This window comes from Danio aesculapii, chromosome 3 (genome assembly GCF_903798145.1).
Source record: "Danio aesculapii chromosome 3, fDanAes4.1, whole genome shotgun sequence".
NCBI classification, from domain to species: domain Eukaryota; kingdom Metazoa; phylum Chordata; class Actinopteri; order Cypriniformes; family Danionidae; genus Danio; species Danio aesculapii.
In genome coordinates this window covers 61266702-61285209 of record NC_079437.1, presented here as the reverse complement: position 1 = coordinate 61285209, position 18508 = coordinate 61266702, and the positions used below count along the sequence as shown (strand labels likewise).

Sequence of the window (18508 nt, the reverse complement as noted above, 5' to 3'; positions counted from 1 at the left end):
GTGGGTGATTGGGTCAATCTGTACTTTTGAAAACACTGTTGGTTGGGTTTAGGGAAGTCGGTGGGCGGGTCAATCGGTGCTTTTGAAAACACTGTCATTTGGGTTTAGAGAAGGGGGTGATCGGGTCAATCTGTGCTTTTGTAAACACTATCGGTTGAGTTTAGTGAAGGAGGAGGGTGGGTCAGTCGATCAGTCAGTCAGTGAGTCGACAGCGGCCTCTGGTGTATTTACGTGAGGACAGCAGGTGGGAATGGAACTCGCGAGAGAAGTTTGAGATGTGAAAAAGCGTACACAGCGGCCTCTGGTGGATTTGCGAAAAGAAAAACTGTAAAATACGTAGCTCCTGGGACGTATTTGGCGCTCTCCACAAATGTATATAAAGGAACATAATCAGAATGAGCCTGGGTTGAGCAGTAAACATTTCAGGCTGAATAAGTAACTTTAATTATCATTGCCTTCTGCTGTCTTCATTAGTTTAGAAAACACATCTTCAAAAGGCATCTCTGGAGATCTTTCTGTTCTGTAGATATACAGTAAAGCCGCTGCACTGTTCAGCTCTACAGAATGTTGGTTTATCAGTGATTTGTTTCTCAGATTTTTGCTGAATCGTGGGCTGATCAGTAGATTTTAATCTGAAGGCTTCTTTTTCTGCTGGAGCTACTGTTGCTCAGGGCCGTCGCTAGACCCAATTTACTGGGCCACGTGCCCCTGTAACTTTTCCAAACCACAACAAATCTTGAAACCGGTTATCATCCCATGCCTAGTCTACTCAAAAGGCCTTAAATGTTATGAGTTGTCAGAATGGCTCTGTATTGCTGTGTTCAGGGCTGGGAGTACGCTGTGGACTTTCCTGCAACCTTCACTAAGGAAAAGAAGTGGAATTCATGTGTCCGTCGCCGGCGATGGCTTCGCTATAGGAGATACAAAGCTCTGGGATCATGGGCTAAGGTACAATCACAGGTGCACACCTCACAAGTTTGACTTTTTTTCTAAGCAGTATTGGAATAAGGGTTGCGGAGGGTCTCAGCAATATTAGTTTTGGATTGTCTCCAGAATAAACCACTGTTATACAATGACTTGCCTAATTACCCTAACTTTACCCTAATTACCCTAGTTAAGCCTTTAATTGTCCCTTTAAGCTGAATACTAGTGTCTTGAAGAATATCTAGTCTAATATTATTTACTGTCATCATGGCAAAGAGAAAAGACATCAGTTATTAGAGATGAGTTATTAAAACTATTATGTTTCAGGTGTGTGTGGACCGAGGCCGAGCGCCTCCAGAGCCCTTCATTGACATTAGCTGCGGCGGCTGGAGTATTAGTGACGACCCAGAGAAACACATTCATCTGTGGGCCGTTTCTCAGCAAGGACAGGTCAGACGGCAAAATTACCGGAAGTTTCAAGGCTGGAAACTTTCCATGGAAATGAACGGGAATATATGGAAATATACACAAGTGTTCTGTGTTTATTTGTGGTTGTGAATTGCATTATGGGATGTTGATCTCTGCTCTGTTCACTTCTGATGTTGAAAATTCAACTTTATTTTTTACATTTTAGTAGTTTGAAATATAATATCTAGAGAAATAAGTGTGTATTAATAATAATATTTTATTTGAATAAACTTAAATAATATATTTATTGTAAATACTTTAACTCTCAAAATGTATTTCAGTTTTAACTTACTTATATCAATTTATTTCAATATTTACAGTCCATTATTTCTTTTCTGTTCAGTTTTTTATAGAGATATGAGCTATTTTTCAATTAACTATTTGAAATAGTGTATGATTATAGTTATATAATTATTTTTAATAGTTCTCAATGAACAATTACATAAAACTACAGATTTATTTCTTCAGTTCTGTTCCTGTGTTGCTGATTTAGATTTGATATATTATACTACGCATTAGTAATTATGATTCCTTTTATATTTAATTAATTATAATAAATTAATAATAATTTATTTATGGATATTTATCATACTTATGATGATTTTCATATTTTCCTCTTTCATTATAATTTAATTTAGTGCTTTTAGGTGCATTCTGAGGTAGTTTTATTTAGCTAGTTTTGTTTTTCAATATTTCTAGGACCGATCTCAAACATTTGACATGTTATTCCGCTTAGCAGCAAGAGGACATTTTGCAGGGTGACGTTTTCGTTTAACTATTATTAGTATTATATTTTTTTGTTGCTTTATTTCAGTTCATAAGTTATCTCCGCTTTATTTCACAATGAGTTTTTCTCATCGACATCACTGACTTGTGCCTGCACTACAGTTTGTGAGCACTAGATCTCGCTGTTGCTCCTTTATTTGCTGCTGTAGATTTATTATTATGTAACTGTTCCCCAGCCACATGTTTAATTTAAGCACCAACTGAATGTTTAGCTTTTTATTAGTGTGTTAAAAGATTTATTTGTTGGAAACGTCTCTAACTATGATTACCCAATTGTTATTATTATTGTTGTTGTTGTTGTTGTTATTATTGCAATAACAACATAGCATATATAAAAACCCTGACTATGAACCTGAGCAACAAAACATGTATATGAAACAGACAAAAAAATGTAGTACAAAGCCTAGAGAGATGACTTATTTTACAATAAGGGTAATATGAATTGCATTTAAGATGGTTTAATATGGTTATAGAAAGATAGAGGAGGATGAAAAACACAAGAAAGCAAAAAATGCAGAAAACAAAGCAGAAATGTGAGACGTTTTGCCTGCTTATTATTACTAGACGCTGAAATTTAAGCACAGTTTCAATTCATATTATTACCCAAAAATACCCAATATATTAAAAATACACAATTACACTTTGAGTTTTGGTGTTGTCAGTGTAAAAATGAGGAGTTTACCAGGTTTGTAAATGATATTACATCAAGCATGTTGACAGTGTGTGCAAAGCTTTTTTATACTGATGTTAAATTTGCTTTACAAATGGTGTCGTTTTACTGATTGATTGATCAGCAGGCTGCTCAAAATGCTGCTCTTACTTTAAGTTTTTGTCTGTTTTCTAATCCAAATATCTACAAATCCTTAAAACAAGAAGCTTTTTCTAGACAAGCAGAAAATATCGTCCTGTTTTTAGAAAGAATGAGTCAAAATGAAGTCAGTTTTAAGCTAAAACAAGCTAAATAATCTAGTCTTTCCTTTTGACATCACATTATTTTGCTTACCCCATTGGCAGTGTGTGTGTGTGTGTGTGTGCGTGTGTGTGTGTGTGTGTGTGTGTGTGTGTGTGTGTGTGTGTGTCAGTGAGGGATCAAGGTTAATCTGCCTGTTTTTCTTGTCACATGTATGAACAAACAAGTTGGTAAAACAATTATCATCATAAGAAATGTATTAACTCTATGTGTGTGTGTGTGTGTGTGTGTGTGTGTGTGTGTGTGTGTGTGCGTGTGTGTGTGTGTGTGTGTGTGTGTATGCATGCATGTGCATTCGTGTATGTGTGTGTGTGCATGTACGTTTTTATGCATTCTTGTGTGTGCATGCATGTGCGTGCGTGTTCGTGTGTGTGTGTGTGTGTGTGTGTGTGTGTGTGTGTGTGTGCGTGTATGCATGTGTGTGTGCGTATGTGCATTCATGTGCGTGAATGCATGCGTGTGTGCGTGCATGCTTGTGCGCTCGTGTGTGTGCATGCATTCGTGTGCGTGCGTGTATGCGTGCGCGTGTTTCTGTGCATGCGTGTGTGTGTGTGCGTTCATGTGCATTCGTGCATGTGCGTGCGTGTGAATGTGTGTGGGTTCATGTGCGTTTATGCATGTGCGTGCGTGTGTGTTTGTGTGCGTTCGTGTGTGTGCGTGCATGCGTGAATGTGTGTGCGCGTGTATGCATGCATGTGCGTATGTGTGCGTGCGTGTGTGTGTATGTGCCTGCATGCATTTGTGTGTGCGTGCGTTCGTCTGCGTGCATGCATACGTGTGTCTGTGTGCGCGTTCCTGTGCGTGCGTGTATGTGCATGCTTGTGTGATCACGTGTGTGTGTGTGTGTAGTTATGGCTAAGGTCAGGTGTCAGACAGCAGAATCCAGAGGGCGAGAGCTGGGACTCTGTTCAGGTCCCGCGGGAGGTGTGTCAGGTCTCCTCGGGGCCCGGAGACCTGCTGTGGGTCGTTCTGTGGGATGGACAAATGCTGAGCAGACGCGGCATCAATAAACACTGCCCAACAGGTCTCTCTCACACACACACACACAGATTTATCCACCTGCTCTGAACACACACATGTAGGATGCAGCACATACAGTACATGCTTTACATGACTCTACATGCTATTTACAGTCAAGCTGCAATAATGGTCAGGGCCGGGTCAGTAGCATGACTGAGGTATGAACACACACACACACACACACTGAACAGATTCTGAATCTCTTTCTTGGAGTTTTTGTCCTGTTTTTAGTCCAAATATATGAAAGTTCTTAAATTAAGAAGCATTTTTGACACGCACAAAATAGAGTTCTGTTTTCTGTTTTTCCTACTATATTAGTCAATAGTTACAGATTTTCAGCATTCTTCAAAATATCTTCTTTTGTGTTCAATGAAATGAGGGAACTCATAAATGGTTTGTGAACCACTTGACTGAGAGTAAGTAGTGCTTCAATGTTCATATATGGGGGAACTGTCTCTTTAAATCAGGTTTCAAGAGTTCACACTTAGATAATGCTCGACTATGATAGCAGGTTTGGCATGCTGTCCCGGGAGAGAACCCTGAGCTCGGAGATAGATGAGCCCGAGGTTCCCGCCTGGTCAATGAGCATTAGGAGGGATACGAGATCAGGTGTTTCTCGAGTGCCCCCTTTTTCTATGTATGCGTTAAGTGCTTGTGACTGTATTACGATTCACTTATGTAAATGTTTTTAGACTGTGGGAGGAAACCGGAGGACCCGGAGAAAACCCACGCAAACACAGGGAGAACATGCAAACTCCACGCAGGGAGTGCCGACTGGCTCAATTAGAACTTGAACCTGTGGCCTTCTTACTGCGAGGCAGCAGTGCTAACCACTGAGCCACCGTGTTGCCAAATCATGGAAGAGGAGGAGGGAGAAGGGAAGGATGGGGGGGGGGGGGGGGGGGGGTTTCAAAAACGAAGATAAGGAGTGAAGCTTAGGCAGGATATTTATAGTAGCTTTAGAATGATCTGATAGGCTAGCTAATGATTAGCAATAAGGATCAGCTGTGGTCAATCATATCACGTGCTCCTCTCCAAATTAGTTTGTGGAACTTCACATTTTGTGTTTAGGCTCATCGTGGGAATTGGTTCATCCTCCGAATCAGAAAGGAGCCACTCATGTGGCGGTGGGGATGAGTGTGGTTTGGGCCATTACAAAAGACAACAAAGTAAGACTGTATTTACTCTATTCATCACTTTTACACTGCTTTTACCTCACAGCAACTCTCCAGTTACTAATATAAGTGCACAATTCATTTAAAGTGGGAACATTTTCCCTTAATATTTCCCACCAATGAAAATTCTGTTCTGATTCACACAAACATTTCTGTGCTTATTTTCAATATTTAAGATATTTGGAAATTACTGACCTCCATGCTATTTGTTTGTGTAACCCTGTACATGCACAGTGATTTATATTTGATTGCATAATGAGTTATTAGCGCATATTAGCGTGTGTGTGTTCATACATAGGTCTGGTTTAGGAGGGGTGTGAATTCCCACAATCCCTCTGGCACTGGCTGGATCAGTATTGCTGGAGAGATGGTGATGCTCAGCATTGGACCCAATGACCAGGTGAGATCCTTTTACACCTTCATCTTATACCTCCAACAACAACACTGCAAAAAAAAAAAGGCTTCACTTATTTAGAGTTTTTGCCTTGTTCCTAATCCAAATAACATTTTAAATCAAGATGCATTTCCTAGAGTCTTGTTTTCAGAAATAATGTGCCTAAATTAAGTCAGTTTTTCCCTAAAACAAGCAAAATAATCTAATGGGTTAAGCCCATGATGTCAAAAGACATGTGTGGACAACTTTAGCAGATCAAGTACTTGCCCTTGGGGTACACTCTATTCCCAATAATCAATAGAAAAGCCTTCTCAATTGGGTTTAAGTCAGGACTCCGGCTGGGCCACTGCAAAACGTTAATGTTTTTGTCTGCTAATCATTTTGTCTTCTAACCATAACCAATTTTAAGTCAGTTAAAGTTGGTTATTATATACACACTAGCCTTTAGATGTACTTAAAACTAACAGACTGATCCTAACATCTACATTTTTAAATTTTAATTTCACAGGATAATCATTGCAGTCCATATTACAATAATCAGTTTCCCCATGTGTGGACAACTCCAGCGGTCACAGTACTTGCCACTGGGGGACATCCTAATCCCAATAATCAATAAAAAGACTTCTCAATTGGGTTTAAGTCAGGACTCTGGCTGGGCCACTTGAAAAACTAAAACAAAAACTACTTAAAACTAACAGACTGATCCTAACATCTACATTTTTTTATTTTAATTTCACGGGGCCTCTAATCATTGCAGCCCATATATAATAGTAATCATTTTCCCATGTGTGGACAACTCTAGCAGTCCCAGCACTTGCCCTTGGGGGACACCGTATTCTCATTAATCCCAATTATCAATAGAAAAGCCGTCTCAATTGGGTTTAAGTCAGGACTCCGGCTGGGCCACTGCAAAACGTAAATGTTTTTGTCTGCTAATCATTTTGTGTGCTAGCCATAGCCAACTTTAAGTCAGTTAAAGTTGGTTATTATATATACACTAGCTTATAGATGTGCTTAAAACTAACAGACTGATCCTATCATATACATTTTTTAATTTTATAGGATCTTTTATCATTGCAGCCCTTATATAACAGTAATCATTTTCCCATGTGTGGACAACTCTAGCAGCCCCAGTACTTGCCCTTGGGGGACACCGTATTCTCAATAATCCCAATTATCAATAGAAAAGCCTTCTTAATTGGGTTTAAGTCAGGACTCTGGTTGGGCCACTGCAAAAGTTTCATGTTTTTGTCTGCTAACCATTTTGTTTACTAGCCTAAGCCAACTGTAAGTCAGTTTAGGTCGGTTATATATATGCACTAGCTTGTAGATGTACATAAAACTAACAGACTGATCCTAACATATACATAAATTTTAATTTCAAGGATCTTAAATCATTGCAGTCCATATTACAATAATCAGTTTCCCCATGTGTGGACAACTCCAGCGGTCACAGTACTTGCCATTGGGGGACATCCTAATCTCAATAATCAATAGAAAAGCCTTCTCAATTGGGTTTAAGTCAGGACTCCGGCTGGGCCACTGCAAAACGTTAATGTTTTTGTCTGCTAATCATTTTGTCTTCAAACCATAACCAATTTTAAGTTAGTTAAAGTTGGTTATTATATATACGCTAGCTTTTAGATGTACTTAAAACTAACAGACTGATCCTAACATCTACCTTGTTTTATTTTAATTTCACAGGGCCTTTAATGATTGCAGCCCATATATAATAGTAATCATTTTCCCATGTGTGGACAACACTAGCAGCCCCAGTACTTGCCCTTGGGGGACACCGTATTCTCATTAATCCCAATAATCAATAGAAAAGCCTTCTCAATTGGGTTTAAGTCAGGACACTGGCTGGGCCACTGCAAAAGGTTCATGTTTTTGTCTGCTAACCATTTTGTTTACTAGCCTTAGCCAACTGTAAGTCAGTTTAGGTCGGTTATATATATGCACTAGCTTATAGATGTACATAAAACTAACAGACTGATCCTAACATATACATAAATTTTAATTTCAAGGATCTTAAATCATTGCAGTCCATATTACAATAATCAGTTTCCCCATGTGTGGACAACTCCAGCGGTCACAGTACTTGCCATTGGGGGACATCCTAATCCCAATAATCAATAGAAAAGCCTTCTCAATTGGGTTTCAGTCAGGACTCCGGCTGGGCCACTGCAAAACGTTAATGTTTTTGTCTGCTAATCATTTTGTCTGCTAACCATAGCCAACTGTAAGTCAGTTTAGGTTGGTTATTATACATACGCTAGCTTATAGATATACTTAAAACATAACAGACTGATCCTAACATCTACATTGATTTATTTTAATTTTACGCGATCTTTACTCATTGCAGCCCTTATATTACAGTAATCATTTTTCCCATGTGTGGACAACTCTAGCAGTCCCAATACTTGCCCTTGGGGGACACCCTTCAGACGGCTCTCATTACACTCCTGTTCTCACATGTAGCTTTGAGGATTAGCCGTCATTAGATCCTCAGATCCGCAGACCAATATGTACACCCAACTGTATGCGCTGTCCATGTTTATACGCACAAACACCCGTCGTCCAATCAGCTTCTCCAGCTGCTGTTGGCTCCTCCCTCCGGCATGTATGGTGTCAGGTGTCGGTGCGTGTTGATGTCAAGAGTCTCAGTGTGGATTTTGCAAGCTCTGCAAAGCTTCCCTCTCTGTAATTTGAGCTTTTATTAGTTCTTCCTTGTCCTGCTTAGCCCAGCCATATACATTTGAATTGTTTTAAAGCCATTTTAAGGTCAATATTATTAGCCCCCTTCAGCAATATTAGTTTTGGATTGTCTCCAGAATAAACCACCAATAAACCACTGACTTGCCTAATTACCCTAACTTTACCCTAATTACCCTAGTTAAGCCTTTACATGTCACTTTAAGCTGAATACTAGTGTCTTGAAGAATATCTAGTCTAATATTATGTGCTGTCATCATATTAAAGAGAAAATAAATCAGTTATTAGAGATGAGTTATTAACACTATTATGATTAGAAATGTGCTAAAAATGATCTTCTTTTCATTAAACAGAAATTGGGGAATAAAACATACAGGAGGGCGAATAATTCAGACTTTAACTGTATATAAATATCTCCACACACAGCCATATGACAGCATCTAATTTGAGATTGGAAGAGCTCCACAGGTTCATACTTCACATTTCATTACTGACCGCTCAGACTGTGTAGCTGCGACACTCATGTCTGATCCAGCTCCTTAACTTGGGTTAATCAGAATCAACTGAGTTTCATTCACCAACCATGCGTATGCACAAATACCTGTGTGAAATATGGATGTTTTCAAAAATAAATCAAGATTCTTTAAAACGTTTGTACTAAAATGTATTATAAATGTATGAAAAAATTACAAGAACATCTTAGACCACATGTACACAATAATAAAGTACGGCAGGGGCCTTATAAACATGGAGAAAAAAATACATATAAATAGATGTGTTATTTAGAGCGTGACTGAAAAGTATCTAGACATTACATATTATGATATATTCATTCATTCATTTTATTTTCAGCTTAGTCCTTTTATCAATCCGGGGTCGCCACAGCGGAATGAACCGCCTATTATAATATAATATAATATAATATAGGCAGTGGGGGGGCAACGCAGTGGCGCAGTAGGTAGTGCTGTCACCTCACAGCAAGAAGGTCGCTGGTTCGAGCCTCAGCTGGGTCAGTTGGTGTTTCTGTGTGGAGTTTGCATGTTCTCCCTGCATTCGCGTGGGTTTCCTCCGGGTGCTCCGGTTTCCCCCACAGTCCAAAAACATGTGGTACAGGTGAATTGGGTCGGCTAAATTGTCCGTAGAGTATGAGTGTGTGAATGAGTGTGTATGTGTTTCCCAGTGACAAGGGCATCCGCTGCATAAAACAAATGCTGGATAAGTTGGCGGTTCATTCTGCTGTGGCGACCCCAGACTAATAAAGGGACTAAGCCGAAAAGAAAATTAATGAATGAATGAATGATGGGCAGTGGGTAGCACAATCGCCCCACAGAAAGAAGGTCGCTGGTTCGAGCCCCGGCTGGGTCAGTTGGTGTTTCTGTGTGGAGTTTGCATGTTCTCCCTGTGTTGGCGTGGGTTTCCTCTGAGTGCTCCAGTTTCCCACACAAGTCCAAAAAAAAAAAACATGTGGTACAGGTGATCTGGGTAAGCTAAATTGTGTGTGAGTGAGTGTGTATGGATGTTTCCCAGTGATGGGTTCCAGCTGCAAGGGCATCTGCTGCGTAAATCATATGCTAGATAAGTTGGCGGTTCATTCAGCTGTGGTGACCCCAGATTAATAAAGAGACTAAGCCAAAACGAAAATGAATGAATGAATACAAAAATACATCAGTATTACTATATGTATACAGTCAAGCCCTAAATTATTCATACCCCTGGCAAATTCTGACTTAAAGTTACTTTTATTCTACCAGCATTTATTTTCTTTGATCAGAAATGACCCAGGCTTCTCCCACAACATAATAAGACATTGTTAAAGAGTACATCCTTGTGTAAAAAAATATATATCTCAGCTTTTATTTGCGTTTAAACAAAAAGTGGCATGTCCAAAATTAATCTCAGTAATCAATAGAGAAGCCTTCTCAATAAGGTTTAAGTCTGGACTCTGGCTGGGCCACTGCAAAACGTTAATGATTTTTGTCTGCTAACCATTTTGTCTGCTAACCTCTTTAAGTTAGTTATTATACAATATAAAAAAATAAATAAATCATTGATCCATTTAGGCAGAAGTGACAAACTGCTAGCTTTACATGTTTACATCAGGTTTATATCTTATAAATATGAATTTTGTCACTGTTTTGGTGCACACTAGCTTATAGATATTTGTAAAGACTAACATACTGATGCTAACATCTAAAAAGCTGTATTTTAATCTTAAAGTCATTACTGCTGAACGTGCGTCAACAGGATCTGAATCACAGCCTGTCCTCAGTTAATGTATTTTCCATCCAGCCTTTCTTTATTTAATAAATACTGTGTGATGTTGTTGATCTGAGGTTTTATCTTACACGTTTTAAGACTGGCCAAAGGGACCGTATAGTTTTTTTTTTATTATGTCCTGATAGAGAAAAGCTTGAAATTCAATAGGGGGTCAAAACTTTTTCACGTGGCTGTAAATCACCAGTGACTTGAGCTGACCTCACGTCGTAATCATGACCGGCTAACTCATAAATACTCACACGGTGATTGTTTGGTGTCACGTTTGTTCAGTGTGGTTGTGTGTCCATGTTTCTGTCAGGTTGAGAGTACGTTTGTCTGTATTTTGATGTGATTATTACAGCTTTGACTTAACATTAAAGTAATTAAGCAAGTCATTGTATAACAGTGGTTTATTCTGGAGACAATCCAAAACTAACATTGCTGAAGGGGGCTAATAATATTGACCATAAAATGGGTTTAAAACTGCTTTTATTCTAGCCGAAATAAAACAAATAAGATTTTCTCCAGAAGAAAAAATATTAGAGGAAATACTGTGAGAAATTCCTCAATCTGGAGCTCAACACCATTTGGGAAATATTAAAAGGAAGGCAAATGATTGACTTCAACTATATGTTTGAAGTTAATGTGTATATATGTATGTATGTATGTGTGTGTGTGTGTGTGGGGGGGACGCAGGTGTGGGGTGTTGGCAGTGATGACCGGATGGTGTATTTTCGTGCTGGTGTAACGGCGTCAGAGGTCACAGGCAGGTCATGGATCGCGGTGTCAGCTCAGCTTGATGGCCCTCAAAGCACAAATCATTCCAGGTAAATAAACACACACACACACACACACACATTCATCAACACACACTTTGACACCACAAACCTAAAGAAAAACAGTTAATACTTAAGAAAAATTACAGCTGTAATTTACATTTAACTGCACTGTCAAAACAACGCCAGCCTGATTTTTCACCAGGTAGGACATGTTCCTGGATTAACATCTGTGTTGATCCTGGAACAACATTCCAATCAGCCAATCAGAAATAAGGGATATGTTTACCGGTCATGGTAAGTTTAGGCTTGCGGTGCACACCAACTATTATTCCCCTCTGATTTTGGGAGTAATGTATAGTTATGGTTGGGTTTAGGGGTAGGGAATAGGTATGAATTACATTTACATGATGTTCCAGGATCAACATAGATGTTAATCTAGGATCGCAGCGTACTTGGCAAAATCCTGACGTGCGTAAACACAAAGTTGACTTAAAATGTTTCTTTAAGCACTGAATTTGATTACATTTCAGTTGAGTCAACTAAAAAAGCTTTGCAGCAAGTGGCCTTACAGTTTTAAGTTGTTTATCTTTTACTGTTTGCTTATCAAATGTAGTTTTTATTTTGCAATATATGTTAATTTGGTCATTTTATTTTATGCTGTATATGTTTATTTTTTGTTTATCACAACTTATTAAACTATAAGTTTATCAGGTTTCTAATTGAATCTTTTAAGTCAGACAGGCTGATTTATATCATTTAATGTCATTTAATTTACCATTTAAAAATAATAATAATAAAAATATATATAATTATTATTACTTAATATAATTATAATTTTTTTTAAACTAATATTGCTTTTATCCAGCAGATGGAGTCACATCTGTCTGTCTCTGCTCTAAATTTCTCCATTTATATTCAGTCGAAGTCAACATTATTCGCCCTCCTGTGAATTTCTTTGTCAGATATTTCCCAAATGATGTTGAACAGATTCAGGAATTTCTCACAGTATTTCCTCTAATATTTTTTCTTCTGGAGAAAGTCTTATTTGTTTTATTTCAGCTAGAATAAAAGCAGTTTTAAATTGTTTTAAAGCCATTTTAAGCTCAATATTATTAGCCCCCTTCAGCAATATTAGTTTTGGATTGTCTCCAGAACAAACCACTGTTATACAATGACTTAATTACCCTAACTTTACCCTAATTAACCTTGTTAAAGGGTCATGAAACACCAGAACACATTTGTTGAGATGTTGACAGTCATATAAATGTGTCCCGCGCTGCTTAAAACACTATTAGCACACATATATTTCACCAAAAAGTGAAAATTGGTTGTTTTTGCGTTATTTCAAGCAAATTCGTTCTGCCGGATTGAAAAGAAATCTTGAAGCTGCGTCACAGTGATGAGATCCTTACGTGTATTCCAGTCTGGATGTCTGTACCGGCGGGTACAACATGACGTCATTGAGTTTATCATTAATTCATGAGAAGGACTTGAATTCAACAACAAAGACGATTGACCAAGGAAATAACGTAAAGTCAAATTTATTTGAGGTTTACACTTCAAAAGGAGACAATAAAAAGCCTGCGGAAATCAATGGCAAAATAACAAACAAAAACTCATCAACTAACTAAGTTTAACCCTCTTACCTGCACATGACAAGTAAAAACAAATGAAATAACATTCACTTACCTCCCTACTAACCCCAAAACACGAGAAGACATCAATAAAACAAAAAGGCACCCTCCTCAGCGCACGTATAGATCTCAAAGTCAAAATTCAGCGTTATCAACAATTTAGCTGAGAGGAGACTCTCTGAACGACAATCCAGTCTGATTTAAATTGTCTTCACAAACAAGCCGGCCTCCACGTGTTGGCTCTTGATTCACCGCACCTGTGTGGTAAAGATGAAACCTGTCGGAGACAGAGGCGGAAAGAAAAGAACCACAAGCATATGCAATACACACTAAACTCACTGCTTAAGATATCTATCATTATTTAATTAATAAAGGAAATACGTAACAGCTTTGAAAACTGTAACAGTGTTCAGAGAGACGCCAGGTTGTGTTGCCAACCGTAATTAAAACAAGTGGAAAAAGAAGAATTGTTCGGAGACATGGGCTGTCAGTTTTGCGTTTTATAAATGTGTCACAACGAAGGTTTTGTTTCTATTTCCCTGCGATGAGAGCACAGCAGTCGTGTGGACCCACATGTGTGGATTACAGTGGTCTGCTAACATGCGACAAAAATATATAGGAGCATGTTAAACCCGAGAGCTTTTCCAATCTGGAAATGGTGAAATCCGGATTTGCCGCTCGTCTCCTTTTAAAAAAGACGCAGTTCCAGTTGGTGTTGATTGTCCTGTCTCTACAGATTTGGTAAGAGTGATCTGTGTTCTTTGTTTATGTTTATTCAGATGGCAAAGTTAGTATCATCAGCAGTACTCTCTCGGTTTTTAAAGACAGACCTTAGTCAAAATGATTTAGTTACTAAGTTTACAGTATTATTACTACAATATTATAGACTGAAAGATCCGCTGTAAATGCTGCTCTCAGAGTGTAAACATGTAAACACCGCAATCAAACTATTACTGTTGTCTATGATTCTCGCCGCATTTTGTGACAGGATAGTCGATACACGGCTGTTTGACGCTATTCTCTGCATCTACCGAGTCTCTGCCTCTACTGAGAAATGTTGAGGGTTTTTTTTCTCCCATATGGCGTGCGGTATCAAAAATTCCATTAAAACCACACTCTTCCAGCAGTTCCTCACAACCAATATCTCGTTTGTCAGGGGGGCATGCATGAAATATTCTTGAATGAAAGTGAAAGTGCCAAACTGCAGTTAAAGTTGACAAATTAAGAATGAAACACCTGAAATTACATGAAATTCTGGAGGAAACGTGGATAGCACAATCGAATTATGTGCTATAACATGTAAAAGGAACGACAAATAATTTGATTACTGATGTCCATGTAAACTTAGTCACTGCGTCACTGCAATCTCCCTTGCGTCTGTGTTTGTGTTGCCGCCATGAAAATCAGCGCATGCATCTATCGCAACTCCCCTTTTCCCTACTGAAAAATCCATCTTAAACCAGCCTAGGCTGGTTGGCTGGTTTTAGCTGGTCGACCAAGCTGGTTTTAGAGGGGTTTTGGCCATTTACTGGCTGGTTTCCAGCCATTTCCAGCCTGGTCTTTGCTGGTCAGGCTGATAGATGACCAGCTAAAACCAGCTTGACCAGCCTAGCCAGGCTGGGAGCCCAGCCAAAACCAGCCAGGCTGGTCAAGCTGGTTTAGCTGGATTTAACTGGTCATTTTCCTGCCTGACCAGCTAAGACCAGGCTGGAAATGGCTGGAAACCAGCCTGGAAATGGCCAAAACCCCTCTAAAATCAGGCTGGTCAACCAACTAAAACCTGCCTAGGCTGGTTTAAGCTGGATTTTCATGCAAACCCTTCCCTATCTAGTCAAATATTATGTGCAGTCATCATGGCAGAGATAAAAGAAATCAATGATTAGAAATGAGTAATTAAAACTGTTATGATTAGAAATGTGCTGAAGAAAATCTTTCTGTTAAACAGAAATTGGGGAAAAATATACCTGAGGCTAACAGCTCTGACTTTAACTGTACAATAAAACAATAATCTAAGTATTTTTTGTTATTTATACCTATTAAAGTAAGTCAATATCATGATATATCACCATATATCATGATAAAATCTTCAACAATTAATATAAATATTTGACAGTCCGTCTCTCCGACATCTCCGTCTCTCAGTGATGTCCCAGTCTTCTCTGGTGATGTCACTGCCCCGTCCCAGGGCTCCGTTTTGAGCTGTGAAGACGACCACGATGACGAAAACCCAAAATCGCAAGTCCCGAAGATCAGCAGTGACAGCTTCATCTCTGCGCTGGTGTCGGATCGCCCTACGGGACCTGAAGGAGAGCAGGAGCCAGGAGTGTCATCACCCAGCATTCCCTCTGATGCGCCGTGGAGCACCGTGGACCTGCAGGAGATGCGGGCGTCTGTGGCCACCGTCCCCATACAGATGCAGAACAGCACCAGCAGTGTCCTGCAGGAGGAGACGCCGCCCTGGGCCTGGGTCACCGCCGGAGGATGTGACATCACTTCCTGCGCAGGCCTCCAGTGCTTTCAGAGCACAGGTACGTTTTTTTATGGTCACACTTTTAGAATGGAGCCACACTTGTGTGTTTCTCAACATTGAAGCCGTCATAGTTGGTGAAGTCAGAGCGCAGTGAATGGGAGAGGACAACAAATCATTATTTCACAATCCTATTAGCTGAAATAATGACTGAAAAACTCCAGGATGGTGTTATCAAGAGTTTCAGAAGGAGGAAAACAATAGTGTGAGACTGATAACGGCAGATAGAAGAGAGAATCATGTCAGATTTACTGTCCTGCGCCCCAAACACACTGCATTACACACACACCTCACACAAGTGGCCATTTGCTTTGTGTAATTTGATGCAAAGATGATATAATATATACGTAAATCCATATAAATGTTCATACGTTAATTAAAAAATCTAAATATTAAAAACTTTATTTATTTAAATTACATTTAATTTATTATTAACAATAATGTATTTGAATTATTGAGCCTGACATATTTACAGCTCCAAAATATTATAAATGCCTGTTAAAATAAAATATATCGGGCTCTATCATACACCCGTCGCAGTAAGGCACAAGACGTGTTTGGCGTGATTTGCTGCTATTTTCAGACCAGCACAACTGCCATTCTCATGTTTTGCGACACGTTGTTTAAATAGTAAATCCATCTGCACCATTTTGTGGACTCATGTTGGTGTTGGTCTATAAAGGAGGTGTGTTAAGGAGCATTGTTGGTGCGTTGCTATTTTGAGGAACTGAAATAGACCCCGCCATTGACGAACTAAAAACTGCTCTTAAGTCCAGTGCAGAGCGCGTTAGTTATGCACCTATGCAGGTCCAAACACTTACACACTGCTGAATACACACAGGGTGAACAGCAACACACACATATATTTACAGATGAAAACAATTAAAGGATTAAAATGATCCAGAAATTATGATTTTCTACATCAATATAAACACCACCGCCTCCATGCCTTCTTCACCTCTTTTTTTCAGTTTATTCATGACGATCTGCGCCTGTATAATGTTATTATTATTATCAGTATTATTGATTATCTGCAGATTTATATTAGTTTTAATAAAAACTAGTGTAGATTTGTCCAGCTGTGGGGTTTTGGAGACGTATGCATCACCATATGGGTCATAAGAACAGGACGTGTGTTTGGATATAACTCAGTGTTTTGACCACACTTCATTATTATTGTTCATTTATTCCTCTGCTGGAGATTAGAACTGAATTTAGAAATAGTTTTGAAGCAAACCTTTGCCTTTAACAAAGGAGATTAAATATTTAGGCTAATGGATGTGTTCAGTGGAGTGAGTTTCCACCGTTTCCTCACTCCACCAAAGTAAAGGAGTAAAGAGGAAAAATAAAGTAAAGAGAAAGTAAAGAGGCTGAATGGAGGAGCCTTGTTCTTTATCCTCGCACTGCAGATGCTCTGTTTAACTGTTTTCTCACTAGTGAAGCGTTCAGTTTTTACTCGTATAAAGTCCGCCATGTAAATAGCAAATGCACCATGGAGCGACGCAACTGACTGTTAAAGGGAATGAGACATGAGACTCTGATTGGTTTAATGCACTTTATTGTCAAAACTCACACAGAACTCATTAAGAGAATAAGCACAACCCTGTTAGATCATGCACCACAGTGCAGAGGGTATTATTACATCCTTAAAATAGCAAAAGTGGATTCAGACACACTCTCAATGCTTTTACGCCATGAGCTTTAGACTTTGCGCCTATATCATCAAAATAGAGCTCTTTGTGTTTAATCGGGGAAATTCTTGCACTGCATTGAAACCAGACACTGAAAAAGGACTTATTTTAGAGCAATAATCACAATTATGTGTGTGTGTGTATGTGTGTGTGTGTGTGTGTGTGTGTGTGTGTGTCAGACGCAGAGCCGCTCTCTCCATCCATCACTCCTGCACTCAGAGCTGCAGACACACACACAGGAGCAGCACAGCAGCACAGAGATGCCTGTGCAGACCAGGTACAGCAGCAGAACAGCCAGCAGACACCTGTGCTAGACCACACACATGAAAATGCAAATAAAAAAAGAAAGAAGTGATTTCCAAATATACTTTGACTTGTATTTCATTGCAGACCATACAACAAACATGATTTAATAATGGTTCTCATGATTTTTATAGTTTTTTATTTAAATAAGCACGTATTCCTATTTTGGTTCTCGCAACACATTGTAGGAAAAGTTGTGACAGGAGCAGTTTAGAGCAGTAATCAGGTAAACTGCTGAAATAATGATGTGATGTGAAACAGGTGATGTCAACAGGTGATTATGATTTGGTAAAAAAGCAGCATCCAAGAAAGGTCTAGTCCTTTAGGAGCAAAGATGGTCCGAGGATCACCAGTTTGACAACAAAGACAGGAGTAAATGATTGAAATGTTTAAACATAACGTTCCTCAGAGAAAGAGAGGAAGACATTTGGGTATTTCACCTTCAACAGTGCAGAACATCATTAAAAGATTGAAGGAATCTGGAGGAAGTTCAGTGCTAAAGGACAAGAGCGCAAGCCTAAGCTGAACAACCGTGATCTCCGATCCCTCAGGGGGCGCTGCATCAAGAATCCTCATTCATCTATAAGCCGGATCACCACATGGTCTCAGGACTACTGCAGCAAACCTTTAAGTACCACAATATGTAGTTACATCCACAAATGCCAGTGAGAACTGTACTGTGCCAAAAGGAAGCCCTATGTTAACAGTGTCCAGAAGCGCTGTCGACTTCTCTGGGCTTAGAGGCATCTGGGATGGACCATCACACAGTGGAAACATTTACGGTGCTCATATGAAGCAGTATTTCAGGTGTTTTTTGGGAGAAATAGACGCTGTGTGCTCCAGACCAAAGAAGAAAAGGATCATCC

The 18508-nt window shown here is 39.2% G+C and overlaps 2 protein-coding genes across 2 annotated transcripts in view; both read left to right on the top strand.

Moving 5' to 3' along the window:
* Nucleotides 1-18508, top strand: part of baiap2l1b (BAR/IMD domain containing adaptor protein 2 like 1b) — a 258771-nt gene that overhangs the window by 165385 nt on the left and 74878 nt on the right. The gene's annotated exons all lie outside the window — the stretch shown is intronic.
* tecpr1b (tectonin beta-propeller repeat containing 1b) overlaps nt 1-18508 on the top strand; it is a 42388-nt gene that overhangs the window by 4438 nt on the left and 19442 nt on the right. The window contains exons 4-11 of the mRNA XM_056454385.1: nt 826-948; nt 1252-1374; nt 3998-4172; nt 5240-5337; nt 5642-5743; nt 11405-11535; nt 15264-15649; nt 17519-17616. Coding sequence (XP_056310360.1) covers nt 826-948; nt 1252-1374; nt 3998-4172; nt 5240-5337; nt 5642-5743; nt 11405-11535; nt 15264-15649; nt 17519-17616 — 1236 coding nt within the window. The remainder of the gene's footprint in view (nt 1-825; nt 949-1251; nt 1375-3997; nt 4173-5239; nt 5338-5641; nt 5744-11404; nt 11536-15263; nt 15650-17518; nt 17617-18508) is intronic.